This window comes from Xiphophorus hellerii, chromosome 15 (assembly GCF_003331165.1).
Source record: "Xiphophorus hellerii strain 12219 chromosome 15, Xiphophorus_hellerii-4.1, whole genome shotgun sequence".
NCBI lineage: Eukaryota > Metazoa > Chordata > Actinopteri > Cyprinodontiformes > Poeciliidae > Xiphophorus > Xiphophorus hellerii.
The window spans coordinates 6,006,092-6,034,072 of record NC_045686.1 but is presented as its reverse complement, the minus strand read 5'-3'; the positions used below and the strand labels follow the sequence as shown (position 1 = coordinate 6,034,072).

Sequence of the window (27,981 nt, the reverse complement as noted above, 5' to 3'; positions counted from 1 at the left end):
TCACCTGCAGTAAAGTCATGTGGAAGGACAACCTGCAGCTGTTCAGAAAGGTCAACAAAGGCTCTTTGCAGGTGTTGCAACACAGGATTTATTCAGAGCAACAGATGGCAACACCAACATGATAGAAACTGTACAAACTCCACAATTCAACAGAAATGGAACCTGGTGACCTTGAAGGTGTCAGCAGGGAGTCATGCTGTCTGGTAGGAAAAAAGCTTCTGGAAGTCTGACATGAAGAAAGAAATCAAAGATATAAAAAGATCATTTCAGGTGAGGTTCTTCATTCAGGCGTGTTCACATCTTTAAATTGTGCTTTAACTCCGTTCTGCAGGAAAACCAAAGCAGGAAGCCGCAGATCCGTTTCCTTCAGGAAAACTCCTCCTGTAGCCGGAGATGAGGAGGGTCGATCCGACGGATCCGACCCCAGGCTTACCGGGAATCACACCGCTTCCTGTGTTTAGGCAGAGACGGGAATAATAATCCCAGCCGAGGTTCTTTCAGCTGGAAACGTTCAATCCTGGAAATGCATCCAAGAAATCCCAAACATGGATTATTGTTGTTCTCATGAAACCGACCGGATTATCTAGAACCGAGCTGAGATCTATTTCTGGGTTCTCTTCCTGAAAAGCCGTGAACATGGCAGCCGTTCGGAAAAATGGACAGCAATAATTTGGATTATTTAGTCTGTTTTAGGAGAAAAAGATGTTTTTATCTTTCAAAGTTATATTTTCACTGAGTTATTCATCTATTTATAAACATCACAGTTTATAAATAGCAGCTAAATGTTTGGCTTCAAACTCAATAGTTAATGAGGTATTTAGTTAGTGAGCTAAATATATAGCTTGAAGCTAAACATTTAGTTAGCAAGCAAATTTCCAGCTAAATATTTAGCAAGTTTTTATTGGACGTTTCTGAATGTGGGTGAAAATGTGACTTTGAAACTGAAGCTCATTGTTTTCCTGTAAAAACTGAACAATCTGAAGTTGTTGCTGTCAGTTTGTGATGTTTCAAACGGCTCCCATCAGGCGGAGCCATCGCTTCCTGGACCCGGCCGGGCTGAGCAGCAGAACCTCAGCCAGCGACCCTGGAGGTCAGGGTTCACCTGGAAGCCGACCATATACGGAGGCGAGAAGCGGAGTTTTCCTTTCAGGGATGAACTGGACCAGTGGCGCGGCGATACTGGAACGTGCTTCCATAAAGTGCATGCATGATGAGGTGTGATGAGGAAATGTCCCATCGGTTCTGACCCAAAGTCTCCATCGGACCGGTTCTGGAGGACTTTTGACCCTGTAGACCCAGAGAAGCTCAGAATAAAACATCGAAACATGGAACAGAGGCGGCTAAAACACCATGTAGGAAAAGATTCATACAAACATCGATCGTCAGTAAAAACAGCTTTCAGCTCGTTGCTCCGTGATTCATAAGAAATTGCATATTCCCACTCAGTTCCTCCCACTGGTCTCCACTGGTCTCCACTGGTTTCTACTGGTCTCCACTGTCCAGTCAGGTGGCGGATTGTCTCCTACATTTCCTGCAGCCGTTTGCATTTCAAAATAAAAGCCTGAAAGGAGGAGGCCCGATGGGATGATGGGATCTGCAGCAGAAGTTCAGAAGGATTTACGGAACGTTCAGGCTCCCAGTCTGACCAGTACAGCCCAGTTTGTCCTGGTGTAAACAATGTTAAAGAAGGATGAGCAGCCATGAGCGGGACGCCACATCGGACCGGGTCGAACCGAGACACATCTGAGTCCAAAGCAAAGCAACACCAATCAAGAGAACAGAACCAGACACTGATGAGGACAGAAACAGGAGCGGACCCGGGCCCGGATCCTCCGGAACCGGCTTCCCGCTCCGGTCAGACCTGGATGCCCTGGACGGCCTGGCGGATGTTCTCCAGCAGCGCCTTGTTCTCCGGGCTCTGGTACCGGTCCTGGTGGGTGTACATGTCAGTCAGAGCGCTGACGTACGAGTCAAAGTTCTGTTCGTTCATCGGTTCCTGTGGAGCAGAACAAACCCGGCAGTCAGCGCAGGCGGACACAGTGGGAACACCGTCAGGAAAAGCCCGGATCAGTGTTTCGGTCCGGATTCCTGCACGTCTACCAGCAGAACCAGAACCGACCGGGAGCATGCAGAACTCAGGATGGATAGACACGGTCATGGAGGCCAAACAGGAAGTTCCTGGGCAGAACGGGGAGACGCAACAGGAAGTGAAGCTTCCAGTGGCATACAGGACCCAAAACCTGTCCTGGAGGAACCAGGACAGGTTTGCCTGAAGCTGGAGGAGATTCCGGAACCAGAAAATAGGAGTTCTACATTTTATTTTGAAAATCTTGTTTAAAACCGCTTCCTGTTTGCAGTTCAAAAGTAGAAAACAGTTTTGATTTACTCCGAGTTTAATGGTCCCAGTAGGAGCTGAAAACGTTCAGAATCCAATATGGCCGTTCTGATAGTGGAATGGAAAATATCATTATTACTGCTAAAATGGGGAGATGGGTTCTGCTAATATCAGAACCTTCAGGTCCAGATTCATCAGAACCAATCAGAACATTTTCTCTGATATATTAAAACTGTTTGTTACAAAGACTGGAAGAAAAATCAAAGTCATTTTAATCATCCGTTCTTTACGTTCCAGTTTGTTCTGATTTCCTGTTAGCTCTAGCCAATTAGCTCCTGCTAGTGGTGTTAGCTCCTGCTAGTGGTGTTAGCTCCTGCTAGTGGTGTTAGCTCCTGCTAGCTTGTTTCAGCTAATCTCTCCTGGTTAACGGGGCGTGAAAACTTTGAGGCGTTCGTTTCCTTCCAGATGTTTTGTGTTTTGCCGGCCCAGCATGCATTGCAGAGGTGAAAAATTTTGACTTTTAGTTTAATGGGAAATGAAAACACACAATGTTTAACTAGTTGTGAATCAAACGCAAAGGTTCATTTTCCAGTGGATAAACTGGTTTCTGTCTGCCACCAGTATTCCCAGGTCATCACTCCTCCACCTCCGTGCTTCCTGAATGGTTTGACTCATTTTGTGGATGAAGTGGTGAAGGTGGAGAGTGATGATGAAGAAGAGGAGGATAATTGGATAAAGGATGAAGTCTTACTCTGGGACCATCTACAGGAGGACAGAGAATCCATTAGCGTCGGTCAGGAACTCAGCAACGTCCGCCTTAACGAGTCGGGAACTTCCCCTCGACAGATCCCAGATCACCGGATCACACCGGATCATGAACTCCTCGTTAAGGTGGAGGTTTCCTCACAGGAAGCTGCTCAAAGCTTTCTGACAACTTCCTGTTTCCAGAGATTATCCAATTAGCCCGAGTCTCAATCCAACACTGAGGCGACATGACATCAGACCAACAACATGGCGGCCGGCGCCGCTGGTTCTGACAAGTGGCATGAACACAAAGAAGCAGATGAGGAAAAACTGCTGGAGACGATTTACTGCATGGTAAACACTAAACATGTCAGCAGGAACCTGGAGAAACCTGGAGGAACCTGGAGGAACCTGCAGTAACCTGGAATAACCTGCAGTAACCTGGAATAACCTGCAGTAACCTGGAATAACCTGCAGTAACCTGGAATAACCTGCAGTAACCTGAAGGAACCTGGAGGAACCTGCAGTAACCTGGAGGAACCTGGAGGAACCTGCAGTAACCTGGAATAACCTGCAGTAACCTGGAATAACCTGGAGGAACCTGGACTCTGATTTAAGGTTCTGTAAACATTTCTGCTCAGCAGGTTTGGACCTGAGCAGGCAGGAACTGAATTCGCCTCAAACATTGTGTGAAAACATCCTTAGTTTATACTTTCAAAATAAAAGCATAGGACAGAGAGAGCGTAATTTTGCCTGAGCAACAGAAACGTGAAGTTCTGAAGCTGAAGCTCATCCGGGCCTGGACGGACCAACAGTCCCACTGACTGAGCGATCTGCAGGGTTCTGGTGGGGTTCCGGTCTGGTTCCAGTCGGGTTCCGGTCTCATTCTTTTTCTGGTCTGATCCGGTCTGGGTCGGTTCTGGTCCGGGTCGGGTTCCGGTCTGGTTAGGGTTCCGGTCCAGTTCCGGTCTGGTTCGGGTCCGGGTCTGGTTCCGGTCGGGTTCCGGTCCGGGTCGGGTTCCGGTCAGGTTCCGATCCGGGCCTCACCATGTGGGGCAGCTGGATGTTGGCCAGGCTGTTGATGAGCGACTGGCTCAGGTTGGCCAGTTCGTGCAGCAGCGAGTCGTTCTGCGTCTCCATGGCCTGGTTCTCCTCCTCCATGGACTTCAGGTTGGTCTCCATGGTGGTGATCTGACCAGAGGAAACAACTTCATTAAACTAATGAAAGAAAATAAGTTTAATTTATGACCTGGAACAGATTTGATGTGCCGAACCTTTAGAAGGGCTCCCTGTTAGCACAGCGCTTAGCATTAGCATCTACTATGTACCATGTTACATAGCGCTTAGCATTAGCCTAATACTGTATGTCCTCATACTTCATTACATGTGATAAAAACTGGCGCTAAGACTCAAGTCTCAGATCACAAGTCCAAGCCAAGTGTTGAGTCTCTTGTGTAGGCCTGTCGCGATAAACGATAAATCAATTAATCGTACGATAAATTAAAACTATCAACCTCATTTTAATTATCGGCATTATCGTCTCTTCCGGCCTTTTTCTCTTTCTGTTGATGACACTGAATGAAAAAAGGCTCAACTCCGGTGCTCTCCACTGACCCTCCCTTCCTCATTTCCTCAGTGTAAAGCTCAGCGCAGACGACGATCTTAGAGCTGTCGGCCGATTGTCGGCCATTTTCAAAACCTGACAGACCACACATTAGCCGATCGGGTTCCTTCCTGCCGTGTGGTGTCCAACAATGGGCACAGAATAATGGCTACAAGTCCAGTGAACTAATTTTAAAACCAGGCATTAATCAATGCTTTACTACAATCTACCTGCAATGCGTGTGGCTAGTGTCAGCGTAAAGTCCTGACTGAATGAAAATCATTAGAACCTATTTATGTCACGTTAACGAAGAACAGCTGAAAAGTTACCGGGTTTATCAACTGCGGTAGCAATTTCGCTCCAACTCCTCCTCTTGTCATTTCTATATTCTTTGCATGTTGAATAAACATTAATGTTGTTTCCACGTATCATCTCCGATGTCCGCTGGACTTCGGGTTGCGCCGTTTCAGCTGTTTGGGATTCCCCGACGTAATTTCCCCTCAGAAACCAAGGAGGAGAATCTGCGCTTTCTGATTGGCTGCCTGTCACATTCAACAGGCTGCGTTAAAGCTCCCAGTCGGGGAAAATCCCTGATTTGGATCGGAGCGGCAACGAAGATCTACCGTAACACACCACACAATCTTAGAAAGACCAACGTTTTAAGATTGTCTTAAGGGGAAAATCAGGGCAAAAAATCATGTAGTGTGAAATATTGCATCAGGTAGTCGATGTGCCCATTTTCTCTATTTAAATCTAATTATTACTGAAGGGCAACATAATATACAGACTTCATAATCTGCAGTCTTTAGGTTGAATGCAGTATTTATTTCCACTTTGGCTTTTGTTGTTTAGTTTTTATTCAAGTACATTTTTTATTAATGGAGACTGAGAATCCATTTTGTTTTTGCTTGTTTTGTTTATTTAGTTTATCAGTTAAGTTTTCTTTTGAAAATAAAGTGTATCTATCTTTGGCAGGAAATCACATGCTTTATTACGTCATTTCCATTAAATCAGTGTAAAAAGGTCTTCAAACAATATTATCGTTTATCGCAATAATTTTTGAGATAATTAATCACTCAGCAAAATGTGTTATCATGACAGGCCTAGTCTTGCGTCTTTAGTCTCTGGTGGGGAGGAATCCTGACCAGGTGACCAAACTACCTCTGGTCCGTTCCCATCCAGAGAAACGTTTGACCCAGAGCCGACTGGCTGCAGGGAAACGTTCAGGAAGTGGCTCCGCAACGGGAGGAAGGCATCAAGGAACCAAAGTGACGCCAACCAGAGTCAGACCTGGGTCGGCCCAACTTGTCCTGTTTCCTGGTTCATACAGAACCAGGCTGAAGCTCATGGATGCTGATCTTCATGGACAACAGACTGATGTTCTGACTGTCAAAAGGAGTCTGTATGTTATGATGTAGCAAAAATGTACATGAATCAACTTTGATTCCTGACCGATTCAATACAAAATCTACATAAATGTGCATCTAGGGGCGTGCTGTGGTGGCGCAGGGGGTTAGCACGCCCCACGTTTGGAGGCCTTAGTCCTCGACGCGGACGTCGCGGGTTCGACTCCCGGTCCCGACGACCTTTACCGCATGTCTTCCCCCCTCTCCTCACTCTCCTTCCTGTCTGCCTACTGTAGAAAAAATACGAGCCACTAGCGCCGCAAAAACTCTTCGGAGAAAAAAAAAGGAAAAAACAAAAAAAAAAAAGTGCATCTAGACCACATTCAGTTGAGACGTTGATTCAACATGCGAGTCGTTTCAATGTGAGGCTTCAACACAGTTTCACTGTTGTTTCTCTCTTATTGTGTTTCTGACATTCCTCACCTGAGTCCTCAGTTTGATCATATCCGACTCCACTTGATTGTTGGACTCATTCAGATCTTTGATTTCTTCATCCAACTGTTTAATTTCTTCATCGTTTTCTATTCCTGAAACACAAAGTTCCACCCAGATTAGGGATTCTGGCTCGGTTCCGGGTCGATCCGCTCAGAAGTTCTCGTCTCACCTTTGCTCGCTCTTTGTTTGATTGTCAGCATGTCCGCGCTGCTCATCCGGGCTTTCTTCATGGCTGAGGAGGTGCGGGGACAACCGGAGAGACTGGGATACAAACATATGCTGAAAACATCTGGATCAGGCAGAGCAGCTGGAGGACAGGAGCCGTCTTTATTCCTAACTCACCTGCGGTGGGTCAGGAAGCTGCCGCTGACGTGTCCTGAGCCGTCGCAGCCTGGCGTCGGACACGTCATCCCGTCTGTCTTCCCGGCCTTCCAGACGAACTGCGAGCCGTTCATGTAGCTGTCTTTCTGCCTCTTGGCCGCCAGGGGGCAGCCTGACGCGCTGCGGTGGGAGGCGTACTTCCCCGTCACATGACCCTGTCCGTCGCAGCCGGGGACCGGACACCTGGGAGGAGCAGCAAACCGCCGCGGGAAGCAGCATTTTGACTTTCAGCTGGAAAAAGCTGCCCCCTGCAGGCTGGAGGCCAACTCTACACCTCACACTCCGACATTCAGACGCTTACTTGATGGGTTCCTGCTCGTCCTTCTCCTCTTTGCTGTGGAGGATTTTCACGCCGCTCTTCTTGGCTCGAGGACAGCCGGAGAGACTGCAGGACAGGAAGAGGAAACGGCCAGAGTGAAAAACCTGCAGAGCAAACGCTGATTCATGTGTTGTTCTCTGTACCTCCTGTGGGAGGCATAATTCCCCGTGATGTGTCCCGATCCGTCACAGCCAGGCGTGGGACACCTAGTTAGCAAACAGCGCCACCAACAGTCAGCCAGAAAAACTACAGCAGAGCTTATCAGTTTGACTTTAAGACTCACTTCAGTTCCTGCGAGTTGGACGACATCAAACCACGAATGTTCTTATCGGCAATCTGGCAGCTGGACAGACTGCAGCAGCAGCAGAAGAAGAAGAAGATCATTGCAGAGTCACTGAACACAAACACAACCTGTACTAAGAACTGGACCAGCAGGATCTACTCCACAAGATCCACTGGGAAAACACCAGTAAGATCCAACCAGTGGATCTTACAGCTGATCTGTGGTTCAGGTTCTGTTGCTATGGATCAGCCTGGACCCGTGGCTAGCTGCTGCTAACCGGGTCGGGTTATCGGTGGGTTGGTAGAGCAGCAGCCACAGTCAGTACCTAACACGGCGCCTAGCAGAGACGCTGCAGCCTTACCTCATCAGCTCCTTCTTGCCCTCCTTGCAGGGCGGGAACTTGTGGTGCTTGGGGCTGGGCGCCGTCACCTCGGCCGGGAACCGCGGCTCGTCCAGCAGCTCCTGGAACGGGTCCAGATCGTCAGTCTGCTGCAGGGCGACAGATAAAACCACAACACTGCTTTTTATTAATAAATGTAACAGTTTCAAATTAAATCTTTTATTAGAAAACAAAGTATTTAGCTAGCAAGCTAAACATTTAGCTATGAGCTAGCTATATATTAAGTTTATGGATTAAATATCGGCGTTGTAAAATAAACGCTTTGCTCTGAGCTAACTAAAGGATTAGTTTTAGTTAAGTTGGTATGTTAAAAACAGACCCAGATTTTATTTTGGTAGTCTACTAGCACTTATCGGCATGTGAATTTTATATATTAGCTAAATATTTACCTCTGAGCTTAGCTTGATAAATACGTAGCTGATATATTAGTTTGAAACTGTAACATTTATGAATGAACTAAAGTGAAAATATGACGTTTTTCCTCTTACTGGAGGCTAAATTATTGCTGCTAGCTTTAGACACAGCGCCATGAGAACCTGAAGGGATCAATCAGGAGCTCAAAGGCGCCGCAGCAGCTGCCATTTCTGTGAACTCTGAACATGGAGGAGTTTGTTCCTGCAGAGCAGATGGTGCAGTACCATCTCTGCCCTCAGGGGGCAGTCTGAGCTGGCGTACCTCTCTGAGCTCCGGCTCGTCTCCGGGCCGTTTGGTGAAATCCACCGGCAGCTCCCAGCAGTCGGTGTCCAGCTGGAAGCAGCGGCTGCTGAGCAGAGCCTGGCGCTGCGGCGACATAGGCTGCAGCGGGGTCAGCACCGCGCCGCCGCCCTCCGGCCCGCCGGGCGCACCGGACGGCTCCGCCGGCCCGTCGTCCTCTGCCCCCGGGCTCTGAGGGACAGAATCATTAAACCCGTTACAGCCGCAGCCTTCTGAACCAGAACCGCTCTTTATGGTCATCCAGCAGGAACAAAACAGCCCAAAGCACAAACAACATAAGACAGGTAGACGGCGCCGCAGCATCCGAGGCCTCACCTGGGCCAGCAGCTCATGGGGCTTTGCGCCCAGGGCGTTGGGCAGCTCCCGGCAGCGGGTGGACAGGTTGAGGATGGCGGTGGCGGCCATGTGGGCGGCCTCCATGTCGTGGGTGTAGTCAAAGCTGCTCTTGCTGCAGGTGCTGCTGGCGCTGCTGCCCCCCCCGCCGCCGCCGCCGCCGCTCAGGCTGCTGCTGCTGCTGGGGGCGTAGCTGGTGGTGCTGCTGGCCGGGCTCGACGTCTTGCAGTACCGCTTCGCTGCAGTGCCGGAGATGGGAGAACAGACACATGGCAGAGCTGGGAACGGGAGGCGGAACATGGATCCAACGGACCAATCCACTGCACTGGATCCAACGGACCGATCCACTGCACTGGATCCAGCGGACCGGATCCACTGCACTGGATCCAATGGACCGGATCCACTGCACTGGATCCAGCGGACCAGATAGACTGCACCGGATCCACCGGACCGGACACCGGGCCAGCGGTTCTGGCCTGTTTCCTGACGTCACTCTGTTATGGAGTCTAAGATTCCAAACATTATCACAAAAAATATGTTTCAAAAATGTTGATTTAAAAAAAAAATTATTTAGAAAATTAAAAACTTCTTAATCAAAAATGCGTTTTGGAAAAAAAAAAAAAAGAGCTGAACCTACATTTATGCCGTTGCTATTTTTTCAGATTTTGTTCTTTCAAAATAATCAATAATCAAATAATTCAAGTTGGCCCCCCCACCTTCTTCAAATCAGACAAAATTTGTGTCAAACGTTTGTGCAGCAAACATTTTCGTTTGTGCTGCTTTGGCTTTGAAGATATTAATGAAAGGTTGAAGGTCAAAAGGTCAACCAGCCCCCCCACTTTATGAAATCAGACAAAATTGGTGTCAAACGTTTTGCACAAACCAGCACAAACGTAGTCGAGTTAATTGACACCCATTTCGTCTGATTTGAGGAAGGTGGGGGGGGCTGGTTGACCTTTGATGACCTCTAGAAACATTTCTTTCCCAAGAGTCCTCAGGAGGAACAATATTTCTCAAAAACCGCTGGTATCCTTCTAGCCATGCTCTATTGAAAGCATCATCTGCTATGGTCTCTGTGTGTGGTTCCTCCGCTGCACAGCAGCACAGAGGAAGACTCTCCAGAGAATCGTAAACTCTGTCCAGAAGACCATCGGCTCCGACTGCTCTCGAAGATCTCCACTGGTCTCGCTGCCTCAGGAAAACCAGGACCATTTTAAAAGACGCCTCACACCCGTCACAGTTTGTTCCACCTGCTGCCATCTGGCTGCAGATACTGGACCATTAAAGAAAGGACAAACACAGGGTTTCCCCCAGTGTATTATAAGCCTGGCAGCCCGCCATGCTTTACTAGCCGCCCAAAAGGCCAAGTGTTGCTTGTTTTTGTTTTTAGGAAAATGATAATAAAAAAAAAAATCGCTTAATTTTTTTTGTTGCCAGCTTGCAAGCGTCTCTGTTGCAGATTTGTCCCTAAAAGTTACGTTTATAGAAGAAAGTTGATGCATTTAAAGCCGTGAGAGCGGACCATTCACACCGCTGGTGAACCGCAGGAATAACTCGTCTTCGCGATTTCAGAGGAGCGTTGATTAGCGGTGAGATTGGTTTATCTTTGTGAACAAAACATTATGCAGCGTTTCCATTTCAACACGCCGCCAGCGTGTGGCGCTGTCTGTGCTGATAAGGTTCATGTCTGTGTTCCGGTTGGTCAGAGCGTTAGCTGTTAACGAACCAGCGCTAACCTCATCATGCAGGTTCAGCCGGTGAGGAGCTTGGCGCTCTCCTCGTAGTCACGCTTCACGATAGTTTTATAATATTTTATTATTATTTTTCCGGTTACACGAAGCATCAAATCATACCAAATGCTTTGTCTACTCGTCCCATAAACTGGACCAACCAAAACAGTTTCTGTGGCTCTTATTAAAAACTCAAGAGACAGAAATGTTAGAGCTCATAAAGCCACATTAGCATTAAATTAAATCTCAGTTTGTTGCTCATCTCTGCGCAGCGGATTGAACTCATCCTGCAGGGCCGGTCCAAGGCTGCATGAGGCCTGGAGCAGAATCTGACCTAGGGGCCCCTCTTGCTGCTAAAACCATCAGCACCTCTAACAGCTTCTGTGTTGGATTTAATCTGGGAGAGAGAGAGTAGATTAACTGGCCAACCTGAAAACAATCAGTTATAATTACAGTTTATTCATTTGCTCAAACTCAAAGATTCAACTCACAGCATCAGACTGTTGCTATGGTAACAAAACAATCTAACTATGAATATTGTTCTTTGAACTTTTACAAAGTAAACTTGCCAGCTCCTTAAAATCTTACATTTAAATGTTAAACAATTTTAAATATTTTAATCTATTTATGCTGAAACCATCAAATCAAATTTAGCAGCATTGCTAATCTCAATAAATAAATGTTACATTTATGTATCTGTGTTAAAATATTATCATTTATGGCCCCTGAAGCCCTGGGGGCCCGATGGAGCCACTGACTTCATTTGGATTAAACAAAAGTGCAAATAATTGATATTCATCTTAATTGTATTTTTTGATTTGTTGTTTTTCAGACTAGTTGTTGGTTTAAATATCGTTTCACTGGAGATGTTTTCCTGTAACATTTAATTACCCAGTAATATTTTTACATTTCCTGGCTAATTAACATCTTTTAGTACAAAAACAGGGCGGACGCCTCAGCAGGTTTACTGGGGGAAACTCTGAAACAGATTGAAGAACAGTTGATAGCCTGTAGCCATATGGGCATTAAATACTCTCTGGTGCTATTTATTATTGAGTTATAATCCAAGTACCGTATTTTCCGCACTATAAGGTGCACCTAAAAACCTTCAATTTTCTCAAAAGCCAAGAGTGCGCCTTATAATCCAGTGCGGATTAATTCAGACCAATATCGAACCACAACAGGTCTCGCAACTACGGTAAGCAGCCGCTGACTTTATTTTCCCCCGTAGAAGAAGAAGAGCGCGGTGCATGCTGGGATATATGACTGTGCGAAGCGTGCCGTTTCATTTCCATTTGTGTGTTTGTGTAAAGACCCCAAAATGGCTCCTATTAAGAGACACTCTTACGACGCAGAGTGAACGGAGTTTTCAGAACGCTGGTTTGTAATCTATTAATAAAGTTTGACTGACCTATCTGACTGTTTTGTTGACATTCTCTTTAGCGCAGTTCCGTCTAATGGATGCATAACGTAATCCCAGCCTCTACTGTAGCGTCTATTCTATGAGCCTTATATATGAAAAAAGTTTTAAAATAGGCCACTGATTGAAGGTGCGCCTTATAATGCGGGAAATACGGTAACTTTATTACATGGTTTCTATAATGTCAATAAAGATTACTATTATTATTAAGAGGAAGTGACATCTGTTCAAACAGGAAGCAGTCCTCACCGTCGTATCCCTTCGGAGAGAGGTCTCGCCCCTGCAGGGCCTTGGGGGCGGGGCCTCTCTTGCCGTAGCCGGGCTGCTGGCCATCGTAGCCGGCGTAGTCGTAGCTGGTCTTGGAGTATTTCTCCAGCTCCTTGGTGAGGTTGGAGCGCGGCGTGCTGGTGGGAACGTTGTTCTTGAAGCCGTACTGAGGAATCTCCAGCTGCTTGACGAAACACATCGGCCTGAAACGGGAAGAAAACGGGAAGAAAACACAAATCATTGCTGATCCTGCCAGGAAAATGGAGAGCAAAGATTAGCCTGTCATGATAACTAATGTTTCTGGGCGATAAATCGTCCCAGAAGTTATCACGACAAACGATAAAATTGTTGATATAATGGTAATAACGGCATAATAATTCAACAGTTTATTCTCAAAGATCAATAAACTTTAAACTCTGGAATGGGAAACATTTTAAATATCCAGAATAAATAAACAAAACTAATAAAAATGAATTATGAAGAAAATGATCCTTCATGAAAACACCAAAGCTGCTGAACGAAGAGTTTATCGTCTGGTTTTCGGTAGAAAAACGATAAACCATGATTGATTATGTGATGAATTGATTTATTGATTTATTGATTATTGCAACGAGCCGAATCGTAGGGGGCGGTACCTGAGAACTCTGTCTGACGTCTGATTGGTCTTGGCGCCGGTGTCGGCAGTGAAGGTTTTCTCGTGGACCTTGGCCATCTTCTCTGCGGCAGCGATGGGACAGCCGGACAGACTGATGGAGGGACAGACGGAGGTTAGACTGCGGGACAGGAAGCTGGACGCTTCAGACAGGAACTGGTTCTAATGGTCTAACTGGACTCCTCCTGGTCAGGTTGGTTCGCTCCCTGTGGATGAACGGTTTAAACTTCCGACATCCTGGAATAAAGGGATTAGATAATCCCACCAAGCCAACATGGCGAACAGAAGCCGGCAGTTAGTGATGCATCATCAGACAGGTGAGGCGGACTCACCTGCGGTGGGAGTTCCTGTTGCTATTGACATGCCCCCGTCCAGAGCAGCCAGGAGTCGGACACTTTAACACATTTTCATACATGGCAAGGACTTGAACAGACAGGAGAGGTGAGAGAGACAGCGAGGGTTAGGAGCAGACAGGAGACTCAGTACGGACCGCCGGGCATGCTCAGATCACACCAAGATGGCCGACCAGGCGCCATGACCACAAACACCATGAGTCACACTGGGAGATATTTACTGACCATCAGTAGATATCTGCTCTGATTCTGAACCGCTTAATCTGGAATAATTTGATTATGAACCGTTTAATCTGGAATAATCTGATCCTGAACCGCTTAATCTGGAATAAGATGATGCTGAACCGCTTAATCTGGAATAATCTGATCCTGAACCGCTTAATCTGGAATAAGATGATGCTGAACCGCTTAATCTGGAATAATCTGATTATGAACCGTTTAATCCGGAATAATCTAATCCCGAACCGTATAATCTGGAATAATTTGATCCCGAACCGTTTAACCGAATTAATCTGAAACTGAACTGCTTAATCCGGATTAATCTGATACCGAACCACTTAATCCGGAATAATCTGATTATGAACCGTTTAATCCGGATTAATCTGACTGACTACTGTTCAGAAAAACAGAATGTAATCCAGAAAATCCAGAATCTCTTGGCTGTAGCTTACTTTTTTATAATTATTTTTTATTTATTTAATCTTTTATTTGGAAAGGCAAGTTACAATTACATTGTACAATTCAACTTCCAACACAGTGGAAGTATAAGAAGGAACAGCATAAGTAACCAAACAACCATAACAGAAGAGTGAGTGGGGGGTAGAGGAGGGCCAGATCTGATTGTAGCTTACTTTTTATAGCTCAATTTTTTTCATTTCACTCCTTTTCTTTTCTTGAAATAAATTCCAAATGACAGAAAATATTGTCAAAAAATTTTTTTCATTTCAATCTTGTCTTGATCCAAATCCACAAAAACAGAATCTGTGAAAATGCTCGTCAAACAAGATGGCCGCCCTGAGCGCATTGACATCACTCGTAACTATGGAAACCCAAGGAGTGCAATGGTGGGAAATAATTCAGATTTTCCTAAAATTAAATCTTCCAAAACAATAAAGTTGATTTATGGTCCAGCCTACATCTGATCCAGAACCATACTCTGTAAATATTCTGGTTCTGGTCTGGAAGCTTTTGGAGTCGGAGTGTCTCTGAACGTTCCCGTTTCTAAGCATGGAAATCTGGAAGTAGATATCTGGAGTTTTCTAGAGTGGGACATCAGACGTCTGACCCGGTCTGATGCTCCAGATCTGGGAGTCCAGAACCTGAGAGTTTCCCAAAAAGGAAGATCGGCATGAAGCTACCAGGTCCGTTAAGGAATCTGGATCTGGAATATTCCCAATAGACCACAGGGAGTCCAGGAGGAATTAGGAATGTTCTGCTGAACTGGACTGGTGAGGCAGTTAGCAGTGAGTTAATCCAGAACCAGCAGAACCGGAACCAGCAGATTGTTGAGGAAATGCAGCGTTGGGAAACCAAAGAGAATCTGGAGCAAATGTTCTGGAGCTCCCAGTGGAAAGTCGGTTCAGACGGTTCCATGTTCGTCATGCAGGGGCAGATTAGCTGATGATGGGAAGTCAGCACAAACACGACACATTAATCCAGATTTAATCCAGATTTAATGTCCAGCTGACATCTCAGATTTGCTCCTGATTCATGCTGATATTTTCTGATGGATGAAACATCAGCCAGCCATGAGCAGCAGGAACAGAGATGATGGGCGCTCAACGTCTTCCTCTTCTACTCAGGCTGCCGCTGGCAAAGTTACACACGGCGGCCCGAATCCTCAAAGTCAAACGTTAACAGCAATAATCTGGATTATTTACCCAAATCAGGGGGTCAGGATGAATGTTATTCATTCATTTATAAATGTTCATTCATTTATAAATGTCACAGTTCAAACTGAATATTTAGTTAGCATGCTAAATTTGTAGTGCTGAGCTAGCTAAATGTTCAGTTAGCTTAAAACTAAAGATAAATATTTAGCACTAAGATAAATATCTAGCTAGCTACAAACTAAATATTTATCTTGAAACTTAATATTTACATTGGAGCTAAATTTTTAGTTGGTTGACAAAAGCTAAATAAATCTTCTGTTTAAAAATGAATATTTAGCTCAGAAACTAAACATTTAGCTTATAAATGATTGAAGAACAGGGTGGTGACTGAAACCTGAGCCCCTGATTTGGGTAAATAATCCAGATTATTGCTGCTAACTTTTGACTCACTTTTCAAACGGCCACCTGTGCTTTCAGACTGCAGAAGGTTTCCTGCTAGCTGCTCTGGATCGGATTCCGGATTTAAACCTTCTCCCATTTCCTAACAGCCTGAAAACACAACAAGCACTGATGGTTCATGCAGAAGCCAGACGATGGATCACCAACATGCCAACACCTTCGGACCTGCACAGAGTCATCCGACGGCTCGGAACACCTCCAGGTTCTGAGCCCGTTCCGAATAAAGCTGCTGGGTCACAACGTGCGCTAGCATTCGTGGTTGTGATTGGCACAGAGCAGAAATCATCTGATTGGCTGGGTAAGGACCAGTGGGCGGAGTAACAGGAGCATCTTACTACTGCTGATTCTTCTGGCAAGCTAATTGGACTTTAGCTCGGATTAGGAAAGTTCGATTAAAACCTGAACAGAATTCCTGAATGTGATCCCTGGGAACCACCTGGAGAACCGGGTCCTAACCACGATCTCGGCTCAGTTTTCCCCCAGGACCTCGGAATAAAGGCCTCCAGCTGGTTTCATCAATCAGAAGATTTCCGACTCCGAGGAAACACCCAACATTCCCACAGAAACATGTCAGGCGGATAAAAAGCAGCAGCACCTACTTTCAGGCGGGACCCGGTCTTTGTGAGGACACCCGGACAGGCTGCGGTGGTGCGGGTACAGACCCGTCACATGACCCGTTCCGTCGCAGCCCGGCGTCGGACACTTGCTCTCCTTCTTCTCTCCTCTGGAAGAATCTGGAAACAATCAGAAGCAGAAAGGTCCAGTGAAATTGGGTTTCCATGCGGAGCAGCCGTGTACCGGGCGGTACCAGATATTCAAACAGAGGGCAGCTCTGGTTAGGGTTCTGGTTCTGTTAGACGGCATGGCGCCGGGTCGACACCTCTGAATGATTATGTTCTTCAAACCATCCAGGAATCATTTCTGTCGCGCTCCAGGGAGCGTTAACCTGCTGCCATGTGGGAACAGCGTTTTCATGAACTGGTAGAGCTGGTCGGTGCCAAAGGTTTCCCAGCACAGGTGAGAACTTTACCTGGTTGACAGGTGAACTCTACCTGCTGAAGGAACCAGGTAGTCAAGCTGGCCACAATACTCTGCTCAGTCACTGTTTGTTGAAGATCAGCAGCAGTAACTCTGAAGCTGCGATCAGTGAGTGGATCAGAACCCAAACACAGCTCTCCATAGTTTGGATCAGAACAGTCCTTGGGTCAGTCAGTGCAGGTGTCTCTACCTTTAGGGTAGTACGCCCTCTTCAGCCCATCCGGGTGCATCCTGGACTTGCGTTCCTCAGCGGCCATGCTAAGCCTGGGGCTGTGCTGGTCCCGGCGGGGCGTGGCGTGCTCAGTCACCATCCGGTCCCTCATCACCTTTGCCCTCTCGGACTCCAGGGCGATGGCCTTCTCCAGCAGCGACAGGTTTCCCTTGGCCATGTCGAACGTGTCGTCGGAGCGGTCTGAGGCTACAGAGGTGGTGTCCTCGTCGCCCTCCTGGCTGCAGCTGTAGCCTCTGGATGCTGGACTCAGTTGCTCCTCCAGCTTCATCAGGTTCAACATCTCAGAGTAGCTCCGCTCCAGAGGCCTGGCGTCTTCCTGAACTCCGGTTGGATAGCTGTCGTACCTGAGAGAGAAGCACAGACAGGTTTCAGCAGCTCTAGTTCCTTAGACAAAGAAGCAATGATCTGAGTCCTAAGCAAAGACTGGAGGGAAGGAGCTTCCTGTGGCTGAATGGTGTTTGGTAGAACACCTGAACCCATCAGGGATTGTTCAGGTAGAGAAGGCCCAACTGTGACTGGCTTTCCAACCACCAGCCCACCGGACAGGATATGTATTCCATCCAGCAAGTTCTTGGTCTTAGTAAAACCTCCAAAGAGAGGCAGTCAGACCAAACGCCTGAACCACCTGGACTTCTTTCAAAGGTGAGAAGGACCGGTTCTGCTCCTCACCTGGTCTCTAAGGCTGAACCGAGCCGCTCTCTAGAGAAGCTAATTTCTGGTTTATGGTTACTAGTTTTGGCTACAGGTTGATATTATGTGATGTAAACCTGATCATTTGTTTTGTTTCCTCTACATGACCTGGTCTTACCTGTTCAGATGTTGCAGCACCTGCTGGTCCACTGCTTGTTGAACGTAGTTACTGTGCAGGACGGGTCGGTCCGACGGTGGCGTCTCGCTCAGTTTTCGGGCCAGATCAAAGCATTGGTTCCTCAGACACTCCAGACTGCTGAGACATACCTCCTCCCCAGCTCCCTCCGTTTGACCCCTGACCCCCGGCCCCCGCCCATCATTCACCACAGCACTCTCTGGGTATCCGTCTTCAGGCAGCATGGCGCCGTGACCCTGAGCCAGGAGCTTCAGAGAGTCCACAGTCTCTCTGACCACATCGCTGTCCAGGTCCACGCTCAGGTCGCCCTGCCTGTCGTCCGGCTCGCTGCCGTCATCATCGTCATCGTCTTCCTCCCCGGCGCTGTTGGACGAGTTGCTGTTCATCTCGGACTCAGTCACGGCCTGGTAGGCGGCGTCTTCTGCGATCTTACCGAGGTTGAGCAGCGACTTGGCCACAAGCTCGTCGTAGTTCTCATACTCTTCTCTGGGGGCGTTTCCGATGGCGCAGCTGTTGTTGTTGTTGTCCTTGTGGACGGGGTGGAGCTTTGATTGTCCGCTGGGTTTGTACTGGTTCTCTGCAGGAAAGGAAAACACTTCAGTCCGAATACAGCAGCAGCAGCAGCAAAGCACCGTCTACAGACAAAGATACAGTTTGATGCATAGAAAATGTAGAAAATGTTCTCAGAACTTCCTACTGATCGGCATGAGATTACAGAACCAGAACGTGTGAAGGCAGCAGAACGTGCTGCAGCCGGGTTCTTTAGCAGCAGTCTCGCCCCGTTCGGGTGCCGTTCACACCAGAACTGTCGCTGCTCCAGAACCTCACCTTTCATTCATTAAGAGATGAACGGATTTAGATCAGAACCGGATCAGAACTCACCCTGAAGCAGAGTCTGCTCCCCTTCCTCGTCCTCTTCTTCCTCTACCTCATCCTCCGGCTCTTCCTCATCGTCACCATCATCTTCGTCCTCGTCCATCCCCTCCTCCTCTTCCTCCGCTTGCTCTCCTCTTCCTCTCGTGTCTGAACTCTCCAATGCAATCCCCTCCTCTTCCTCCTCTCCATGCTCCTCGTTGTCCTCGGAGAACTCCTCCTCCTCGTCTTCCTCCCCCTGCTCCTTCCTCTCCTGTCCTACCTCTATGGTTTCATAGCTGCTGAAGGCTCCACCCCCCTGCTCCTCCTCTTCTTCCTCCTCCTCTTCTTCCTCTCCCAGGCAGGAAGCGATGAAGGGCCTCCTCTTTGCTGCCGGTTCCGGGGTCTGTTTGTCCAGAGTCCTCCTCTTCTTGGCCAGCGGACAGCCGTAGACGCTGCAGGGACACAGAGGGAACATTTGGGAACATTCGGTTAGTTATTAACTGGATTCATCAGGAAACCATCAGCCGGAAGCATTTTCCCAGACAGGAACAGATCCGAGAACTCCTCCTTCTCTTCCTCCTCTCCCAGGTGTCATCCAGCAGCTCTGGTCTCATTTATTTCATCAACAATAACAGTAACCTACACACACTGCAGTCAGAACCCTGGACCGGACGGTACCAGAACCCTGGACCTGGATCAACAGGTGTGTACCAGATGGGTTCTGGATCCTGAATGAGTTCCTGACCTGGAGTTCAGGTTCTGTGAACCGAACCGTCAGCAGCAGACACAGTCGGGTCGGTACCAGAATCTCGCTGAAAGGCTGCTGTGGCTCCTGTTGCCATGGTTACCTGCAGCCTAATTAGAGCTGGCAGGTTATTTTCCATCGCCACGGCGACACGTCTGCAGCAAAGTTTTAATGAAACCGGATCCGGAATCAGACTGAGCGGATTCAGCAGATCTGATTGGTTTTCACCGTGAGGGGGTGGAGGGGTGATGGTGGCGGTTACCATGGAGACAGATCCTCTGCAGCTTCAAGACGGTGCTGTCACTATGGCGACATCCTCCAGAAAAAACTGGGGAGGCAAAGATGGGGGATTGATTCAGAAAGAGTTACGGATCAGATCCAAATATTATAAAACCATCGTGAAGCGTGACTACGAGGAGAGCGCCAAGCTCCTCACCGGCTGAACCTGCATGATGAGGTTAGCGCTGGTTCGTTAACTGCTAACGCTCCGACCAACCGGAACACAGACATGAACCTTATCAGCACAGACAGCGCCACACGCTGGCGGCGTGTTGAAATGGAAACGCTGCATAATGTTTTGTTCACAAAGATAAACCAATCTCACCGCTAGTCAACGCTCCTCTGAAAGCGCAAAGACGAGTTATTCCTGCGGTTCACGTAGAGCTGCGCAACCAGAGCTAACGCGGCGGGTTTAAGCTCTTACCTTGATGTGGAGTTCGCCAAATAACATAATCCCTCACAGAGGGATATGTAAATATCTGGTCAGTCTGTGTCCAGTTTGAGTGAAAGGAGGCGATCCGCGCTGAGTTAAACTTCAGAAATCAAGCAGCAGCGTGAGGCAAAGCGCAGACGCTCCAGCGGTGTCGTTGGTCGGCTCTGCCGGCTTTAAGTGCATCAACTATAAACCATCTGTTAGGAATAAATTTGAAACGCTCAGAGCAACAGAGACGCTTACAAAACAGATTAAAATTTTTTTTAAAAAGTTTGTTTTTAAAAATGATTTTCCTAAAAACAAAAATAAGGAATGCTTGGCCTGGCGGGGGGGCTATCAAAGCATGGCGGGCCGCCAGGCTTATAATACGCTGGGGTAAACCCTGCCAACCTGTCCTTCTGTCCAGCTTGTCTCATGGCGGCCTCAGTTAGCTTCTCTCACCAAGCAGCAGTTTAAAGACTCTTTATTTCCTGATCTTCATCAGCAGAGTCTTCCTCGTTACCTAAGCAGTGAAATGTTTCGCCATCTGAACTTCCTGACCTTCATTATCTCTGAACGCTTTGTTGTCCTGAAGCCCCCGAACGCCTCCTCCAGCTCCTCTCACGCCTCAAACCCAGAGCGTCAAGCAGAACGGCTGCTGACGTCAGACCAACCTGTCAGGGCGAAGCTTCCAGAACCACAACAGGAAGAAAGGAAGAAAACCTGCAGGATGAACGTCCTGCCCAGAGCTGCAGCTCAGAGGAAACATTCCCGACTTTATCTGAGAGGCCTGCTCCACCTGCTGCTTCACCTGGAACATGGAGATCCTGGTGAAACGCTGCTTCAGCCTGAACACCTCCAGCTCCACAGGCACCATCACCAACTATCAGATCATTTCCAGCTAGAAACTGAGTTAACAGCCAGACCACCAGAAGAAAAGCTCTGGATCAGACTGAGCCATGGTGATGATGATGGAAATGATAGAGGGCAGATCATACCTGCGGTGTCTGGCATACTTCCCGCTGACATGGCCACTGCCGTCACATCCAGGGATCGGACAGCTGAGGAGAAACAGAGCGTCACAACACGGCAGCAACATCTGGGTCTGGACCAGAGTCTGGAAACACCTGGACCAGAAACATCTGCAGGAGTACACCGATGAAGAAGAGTGATGAAGATCTGCAGACGTTTCCTTACCTGAATAACTCCTGAGTCACTGCATCCACCGCAGCTTCAGACAGAAACAGAGATTCAAGAAGAGGAACTGAAAAATGTCCCACGGTCACAAGGGAGGAACTGACGGCTCAGTAACAGGAAGTAAATGTTACTGAGTCGCAACAGGTACTAGGCGTTACTGTTACTTAGGAACGCCTAAATAACAGGAAGTACTGGCTCAGTAACAGGAAGTAACGCCTAAATAACAGGAAGTACTGGCTCAGTAACAGGAAGTAACGTCTAAATAACAGGAAGTACTGGCTCAGTAACAGGAAGTAACGCCGAAATAACAGGAAGTACTGGCTCAGTAACAGGAAGTAACGCCTAAATAACAGAAAGTACTGGCTCAGTAACAGGAAGTAACAGCTAAGTAACAGGAAGTACTTTCTCAGTAACAGGAAGTAACGTCTAAATAACGGGAAGTACTTTCTCAGTAACAGGAAGTAACGCCTAAATAACAGGAAATACTGGCTCAGTAACAGGAAGTAACAGCTAAGTAACATTAAGTACTGGCTCAGTAACAGGAAGTAATGCCTAAATAACAGGAAGTACTTTCTCAGTAACAGGAAGTAATGCCTAAATAACAGGAAGTACTTTCTCAGTAACACGAAGTAACGCCTAAATAACAGGAAGTATCTGCTCAGTAACCAGAACCAGAACTGTTACAGGAAGTAACAGTGCAGTAACAGGAAGTGGCGGCTAACTAACAGGAAGACATTTACCTTAAAAATTTTAATCTGCGAGGGAATATCAAACAAGTTCTTTGAAATTAATTAAGGTCTGGTACTTGGTCTTTACTGGGAGTGGTACTAGGTCTGGTAATGGGTCTTTACTGGGTCTGGTACTGGGTCTGGTACTGGTTGGACTGGAGGCAGATCATCATGGTGTTAGGGTCTAGGTTTGGATATCGTCCAGAATGATCAGCCGGCTGTCGTACCTCGAACTCCTTTGGACCGGGTACGATGGCGTTTCTCAGCCTCCATCTGAAAAATACGACAGAAAGTGTTGATCACGTGACCCGGCTGATGCTCCACGCTGAACCAGCCCCGGTTCTACCTGGCTGTAGCTGCGGTGGCGCCGTCCGCTTTCTGCTGCTGAGGACTCTTCACGCCCAGCGATGCGTCACACTCCGTCCTCCAGAGCCATGGCCTGAGGAGACAAGATGGCCGCCTTCAGAGATCCAGAACCCTGAGCCGGCCAGACTTCCTCCAGCCGACCAGAGGTTCAGGAAACCCTCCATGACGAGACATTAGTCCGGTCACCAGAGGTCAGGGGTCACCAGAGGTCACAGTCAAACATCAGAAACATTAAGATGACCTGCAGCAGAGCGAGGAGAGTCCACCTGCAGACATGACTCAGAGCGGTTCTGCTTCATTTAACCCGACCACCCGGGTCGCCCGGCGCCACCGCCTCACTGAGCGCGCTCAGACATCAGCTGGACACAACAGAACCATCCCAAAGACCAGAACCAGAACCCTGCAGCTCTCCTCCTCATTAGCTCTATTTTCAGCTTTAATAAACTGGCAGAACATTATGACCAGAACCAGAAAAACAAACATGAAGAGCCAACCTATCAGAACCAACCAACGCCGGCCCAAATTCCCTGAAACTTTAAAGCTTTTTGCTTGGTGAGAGAACCAGAACCTGAACAGAACTAGAGCAGAACCTGAACAGAACCAGACCAGAACCAGAGAAGAACCTGAACAGAACCAGACCAGAACTAGAGCAGAACCTGAACAGAACTAGAGCAGAACCAGAACAGAACCAGATCAGAACCAAAGGAGAACCTGAACAGAACCAGAGGAGAACCAGACCTAGAACTAGAGCAAAACCAGAGGAGAACCTGAACAGAACCAGACCAGAACCTAAACAGAACCCGCTGGTTCTGTGAAGCAGGAAGGATCAGAAGACTTCAGGATGTTTGGGTCGTCTGATGAACCGTTCTGGGTCCCAGGAGTCTCAGGGTTCTGGTCCAGTAGGACCCAGAGCAGCCAGACCAGAAGATCTGACCATCACAGGTCCAGATCCTGGCAGAACCACCAGGGATTCCTCCCAGAACTCTGTGTGTGTGTGTTAGCTGCAGCTTCCTGCTGATTAATATTCAGTCCAACGCTCTGACTGTCTGCTACGACATGATGCAGCGCTCTGCTGCACACACACTTCATCAGGCATGTCACATACACACCCACACACACAGAGTCACACTCCGTCAGGCAGAGCTGCCAGTTGAACTTTGCAGAGGAAATGTTCCTCCTTGGCGCGCCGCCCTCCCAGCCACCGGATGGCGCCAAATATAAAATGAAGAAAGGAAGAAGAAGAGTCACCAGACTGGTGTAGAAGAAGAAAGAGGAGGAAGAGGAAGCTACCATCAGACTCTCTGTTTCCAGCATTTTAACAAACTGCATCCTCTATTGGCCCACCAGAACCAGAACCAGTCTGGACTGAGTCCGGTTCTCCTCCTCCAGATTGTTGCTGGTCTGGGTTGGTCGTCATGGAGACAGGGCAGCAAAACCTGCTGCCGTTTCTGGTCTGGAGGAGGTCGGGTACCAGCAGCGTGGGTCCAGAGGAAGTTCTGCAGAACATTCGGGCTGAAGTGTGTGGAGGTTCTGGTCCAGAGAGACGCTGGAGGGCGAGAGAAAATCTGGATCTGATTGGGAAAACCTGAAGTGGGTCCGATAGCACCAGAGAGTATTTAATGCCCATATGGCTACAGGCTATCAACTGTTCTTCAATCTGTTTCAGAGTTTCCCCCAGTAAACCTGCTGAGGCGTCCGCCCTGTTTTTGTACTAAAAGATGTTAATTAGGCAGGAAATGTAAAAATATTACTGGGTAATTAAATGTTACAGGAAAACATCTCCAGTGAAACGATATTTAAACCAACAACTAGTCTGAAAAACAACAAATCAAAAAATACAATTAAGATGAATATCAATTATTTGCACTTTTGTTTAATCCAAATGAAGTCAGCGGCTCCATCGGGCCCCCGGGGCTTCAGGGGCCATAAATGATCATATTTTAACACAGATACATAAATGTAACATTTATTTATTGAGATTAGCAATGCTGCTAAATTTGATTTGATGGTTTCAGCATAAATAGATTAAAATATTTAAAATTGTTTAACATTTAAATGTAAGATTTTAAGGAGCTGGCAAGTTTACTTTGTAAAAGTTCAAAGAACAATATTCATAGTTAGATTGTTTTGTTACCATAGCAACAGTCTGATGCTGTGAGTTGAATCTTTGAGTTTGAGCAAATGAATAAACTGTAATTATAACTGATTGTTTTCAGGTTGGCCAGTTAATCTACTCTCTCTCTCCCAGATTAAATCCAACACAGAAGCTGTTAGAGGTGCTCATGGTTTTAGCAGCAAGAGGGGCCCCTAGGTCAGATTCTGCTCCAGGCCTCATGCAGCCTTGGACCGGTCCTGCAGGATGAGTTCAATCCGCTGCGCAGAGATGAGCAACAAATGAGATTTAATTTAATGCTAATGTGGCTTTATGAGCTCTAACATTTCTGTCCCTTGAGTTTTTAATAAGAGCCACAGAAACTGTTTTGGTTGGTCCAGTTTATGGGACGAGTAGACAAAGCATTTGGTATGATTTGATGCTTCGTGTAACCGGAAAAATAATAATAAAATAATATAAAACCATCGTGAAGCGTGACTACGAGGAGAGCGACAAGCTCCTCACCGGCTGAACCTGCATGATGAGGTTAGCGCTGGTTCGTTAACCGCTAACGCTCCGACCAACCGGAACACAGACATGAACCTTATCAGCACAGACAGCGCCACACGCTGGCGGCGTGTTGAAATGGAAACGCTGCATAATGTTTTGTTCACAAAGATAAACCAATCTCACTGCTAGTCAACGCTCCTCTGAAAGCGCGAAGACGAGTTATTCCTGCGGTTCACGTAGAGCTGCGCAACCAGAGCTAACGCGGCGGGTTTAAGCTCTTACCTTGATGTGGAGTTCGCCAAATAACATAATCATTCACAGAGGGATATGTAAATATCTGGTCAGTCTGTGTCCAGTTTGAGTGAAAGGAGGCGATCCGCGCTGAGTTAAACTTCAGAAATCAAGCAGCAGCGTGAGGCAAAGCGCAGACGCTCCAGCGGTGTCGTTGGTCGGCTCTGCCGGCTTTAAGTGCATCAACTATAAACCATCTGTTAGGAATAAATTTGAAACGCTCAGAGCAACAGAGACGCTTACGAAACAGATTTAAAAAAAGAAGGTTTTTAAAAAAAATTATTTTCCTAAAAACAAAAACAAGCAACGCTTGGCCTGGCGGTTGGGGAGCCGTGGGGGGCTAGTAAAGCATGGCCACCGCCAGGCTTATAATGCACCTGGACCTGGAAAAGGTCCTGGTGGTTGAAGAAACGGATCCGAGAATCTGAACCGGTTCAAACGTTCAGCATCATCACAGATCCGACCAATCAGACTCCAGCCCGGTCCGGTCTGGATCCTGACCGCCAAATCTGTTCCTGATGTTCCAGAAAAACATCTGGAAGGCTCTCCGGCACAGAAAGTTCTCCTGCATCACTTCCTGTTTCTGCCACTGAGGAATTCTGCAGAGATCTCTGAGTCAATAACCAGAATCCGGCTAGATCGATCCGGAACCAGGCGGACCGGACCACTGGTCCATCTGGAACCAGAAACATTCGGATCAGGAACTCCAGGAACCAGACATACAGAACATTCTGATCCAAAACCAAAAACACTAACTTCCCTCCAAACATCAAGAATGACCTCCAGATGACTGTGAAAACTCGGAAAGTTTTCTGGAACCAGATTCCTGAAGATGCCTCTGGTTTGAGACCCAAACCTGACCCAGTACTGATCCAGATCAGCACAGAACCAGAACATTTCTCTCAGATTTTCCTGACAGAGGAAGGCTGTTTCCATGGAAACCGGGCCGGACGGGAATCAGCTGCGGGAAGTTGAGGAAATATCTGGACTAAATGACATCGGGACTTCATCTGGCAGCATCCCAGCTTCCCAACGGGATCGCCATGACAACCAGCAGGACCGCAAAGCATTCAGGGACCAGAGGAGACGTCGGGAATCACCAAAGCAGACTCTGCTGACCTGCAGACGGGATTCCAAGTGTGAATGACCGGAGCAGCAGAGCAACATGAGTGAATCATTCCGGAAAAACCCGGATCCCCTGGAAAACTCCAGGAAAACGGCCGGAGCTGCTCAACATTCCCAACGGAAAACGCCTGGAAAACCGCTGGCATCAGCTCAGGATGAACCCGGAATATTCCTGGGATTATCAGGAAATAATCCCAGCAGAACGGAACAAAGAGGAGAGACACCTGGAGACACCTGGACACAGACTGCTGCAGGAGCACGAAGCAGCGCCATGGAAACCTACAAGCTCTTCCTCCTCTCCTCTTCCTCTGGAGTCTGCAGCCTCTTTCTGTCAAGGTCTCCGCTCCGCTCCGAATCCTTTGTGACGCTGGGCCATGCCTTCACTGGGGGGGGATGAGGATGCAAAGGATGAGGAGGAAGAGGAGGATGAGGAGGATGAGGAGGAAGAGGAGGGAGCGTTTACCTCTCAGTCTCCGGATCTTCTCCTGTCTTTATGTGTCGAGGACGGCGCGCAGTCAGGAGGCGCATTCAGCCTTCCTCCTCCTCCTCCTCCTCCCTGCTCCTGCATTCACTACAGCGCGCGCATCCTGTGAACGTGCCCCATGAGTGCGGCGCGCATCCTGTGAGCGCGCGCCCCGTGAGTCGTGTTGCCTCCTCTCTTTGTTCAGCTCCGAGCAGAAACTCCGCGCTGATCTTCGGCTGCAGCATCCTTTTCCTCAGCGACGCTCCAGATGCTGAATCCTCTCCAGAACCGGAAGGTTCTGATCCGGACTGGTTCTGGTTTACACAAATAGGCAGGTTTTTAATAACTAAAGAATGTTTAACCATCAATAACACAAACATGATGATGATGATGAGTGAGTGTGTGTGACGTTTATAAAGTTACTCAGTCAAAAATGAACAGAAATAATCTGGGTAATTTGGCTCGTCATAACAGAAACAATGGAGGTTCATTTTTCTGTCATATTTTAACCATGTTATTCATTCATTATAAAACATTTAATTACTCAACTAAAAGTTTAGTTTACCACCGAAATTCTAAATATTTAGTTACCAAAGTAAACCCAAGTATTTAGCTCATTTAGCTTGCTAACTAAATACTTAGTTTGAAACTGTGACATTTATAAATAAATGAACAACATGGTGAAAATATGACTGCAAAATTAACCTCCATTTTTTTTCTCCTATGGCAGCCTAATTACTAACTGTTTGAATAAGTAACTGAGTAACAGATTAACCTTATTCCAGCCACTAGCCTAGCCGTTAGTCTAACAGTTAGCCCTAGCCGCTAGGCTAACCGCTAGCCTATTTTCTAGCCGTAGCCGTTAGCTTTGTTTGAAGAATAGCCGCTAGTGGGCGCAGCTCAGTTCCTTTGTCCTCTCTGCCTCCTTCCTGTCGAACTACCATCGAAAAACGGCCTGTCGAGCTACAACAATTATAATAAAAAATACACAAAAAAGATCAATAGGTTGTTTTTCGTCTTCTTCTGTGATGCTTTTCGGCGGTTGACAAACAAAAGAATTGGTGCACTACCGCCACCGGCTGGTATGGAGTGTGAACCGGAATCTCATTCGAGAATTAATTTCTATTGAATTGTGTTCATTTAAGATGACGGAATA

General features: G+C 47.4%; 1 protein-coding gene and 1 long non-coding RNA gene across 9 annotated transcripts; one reads left to right on the top strand and one right to left on the bottom strand.

The window, feature by feature from the left end:
• Positions 1-64: 64 nt before the first annotated feature.
• Positions 65-27,787, bottom strand: myt1la (myelin transcription factor 1-like, a). Of its 8 annotated transcripts, none has more exons than XR_004342124.1 (24): positions 26,826-26,938; positions 22,325-22,417; positions 22,206-22,251; positions 21,251-21,284; positions 21,052-21,114; positions 18,645-19,069; positions 17,745-18,339; positions 16,895-17,280; positions 16,266-16,400; positions 13,355-13,445; positions 13,006-13,116; positions 12,353-12,573; positions 8,936-9,207; positions 8,582-8,791; positions 7,868-7,995; positions 7,507-7,575; positions 7,367-7,429; positions 7,206-7,289; positions 6,866-7,087; positions 6,693-6,784; positions 6,512-6,615; positions 4,127-4,270; positions 1,375-1,996; positions 65-1,287 (listed from the first exon to the last, which is right to left on the bottom strand). XR_004342124.1 is itself a non-coding variant. In XM_032584836.1 (24 exons), exons 4-24 carry the CDS (start codon positions 22,249-22,251, stop codon positions 1,856-1,858), a joined length of 3,636 nt encoding a protein of 1,211 aa, XP_032440727.1. In that variant the 5' UTR covers positions 22,325-22,417; positions 26,646-26,745; positions 26,826-26,934; the 3' UTR covers positions 65-1,855. The 8 variants fall into 8 exon arrangements, 7 of the variants coding, with proteins under 7 accessions (XP_032440727.1, XP_032440725.1, XP_032440728.1 ...); XM_032584836.1 differs by adding an exon at positions 26,646-26,745 and having other exon boundaries at positions 65-1,996; positions 26,826-26,934; XM_032584834.1 differs by having other exon boundaries at positions 65-1,996.
• On the top strand, positions 22,416-24,296 carry LOC116733968 (uncharacterized). The gene is made up of 2 exons (XR_004342147.1): positions 22,416-23,837; positions 23,872-24,296. It is a non-coding gene; the product is annotated as an uncharacterized LOC116733968 (long non-coding RNA).
• Positions 27,788-27,981: the final 194 nt, after the last annotated feature.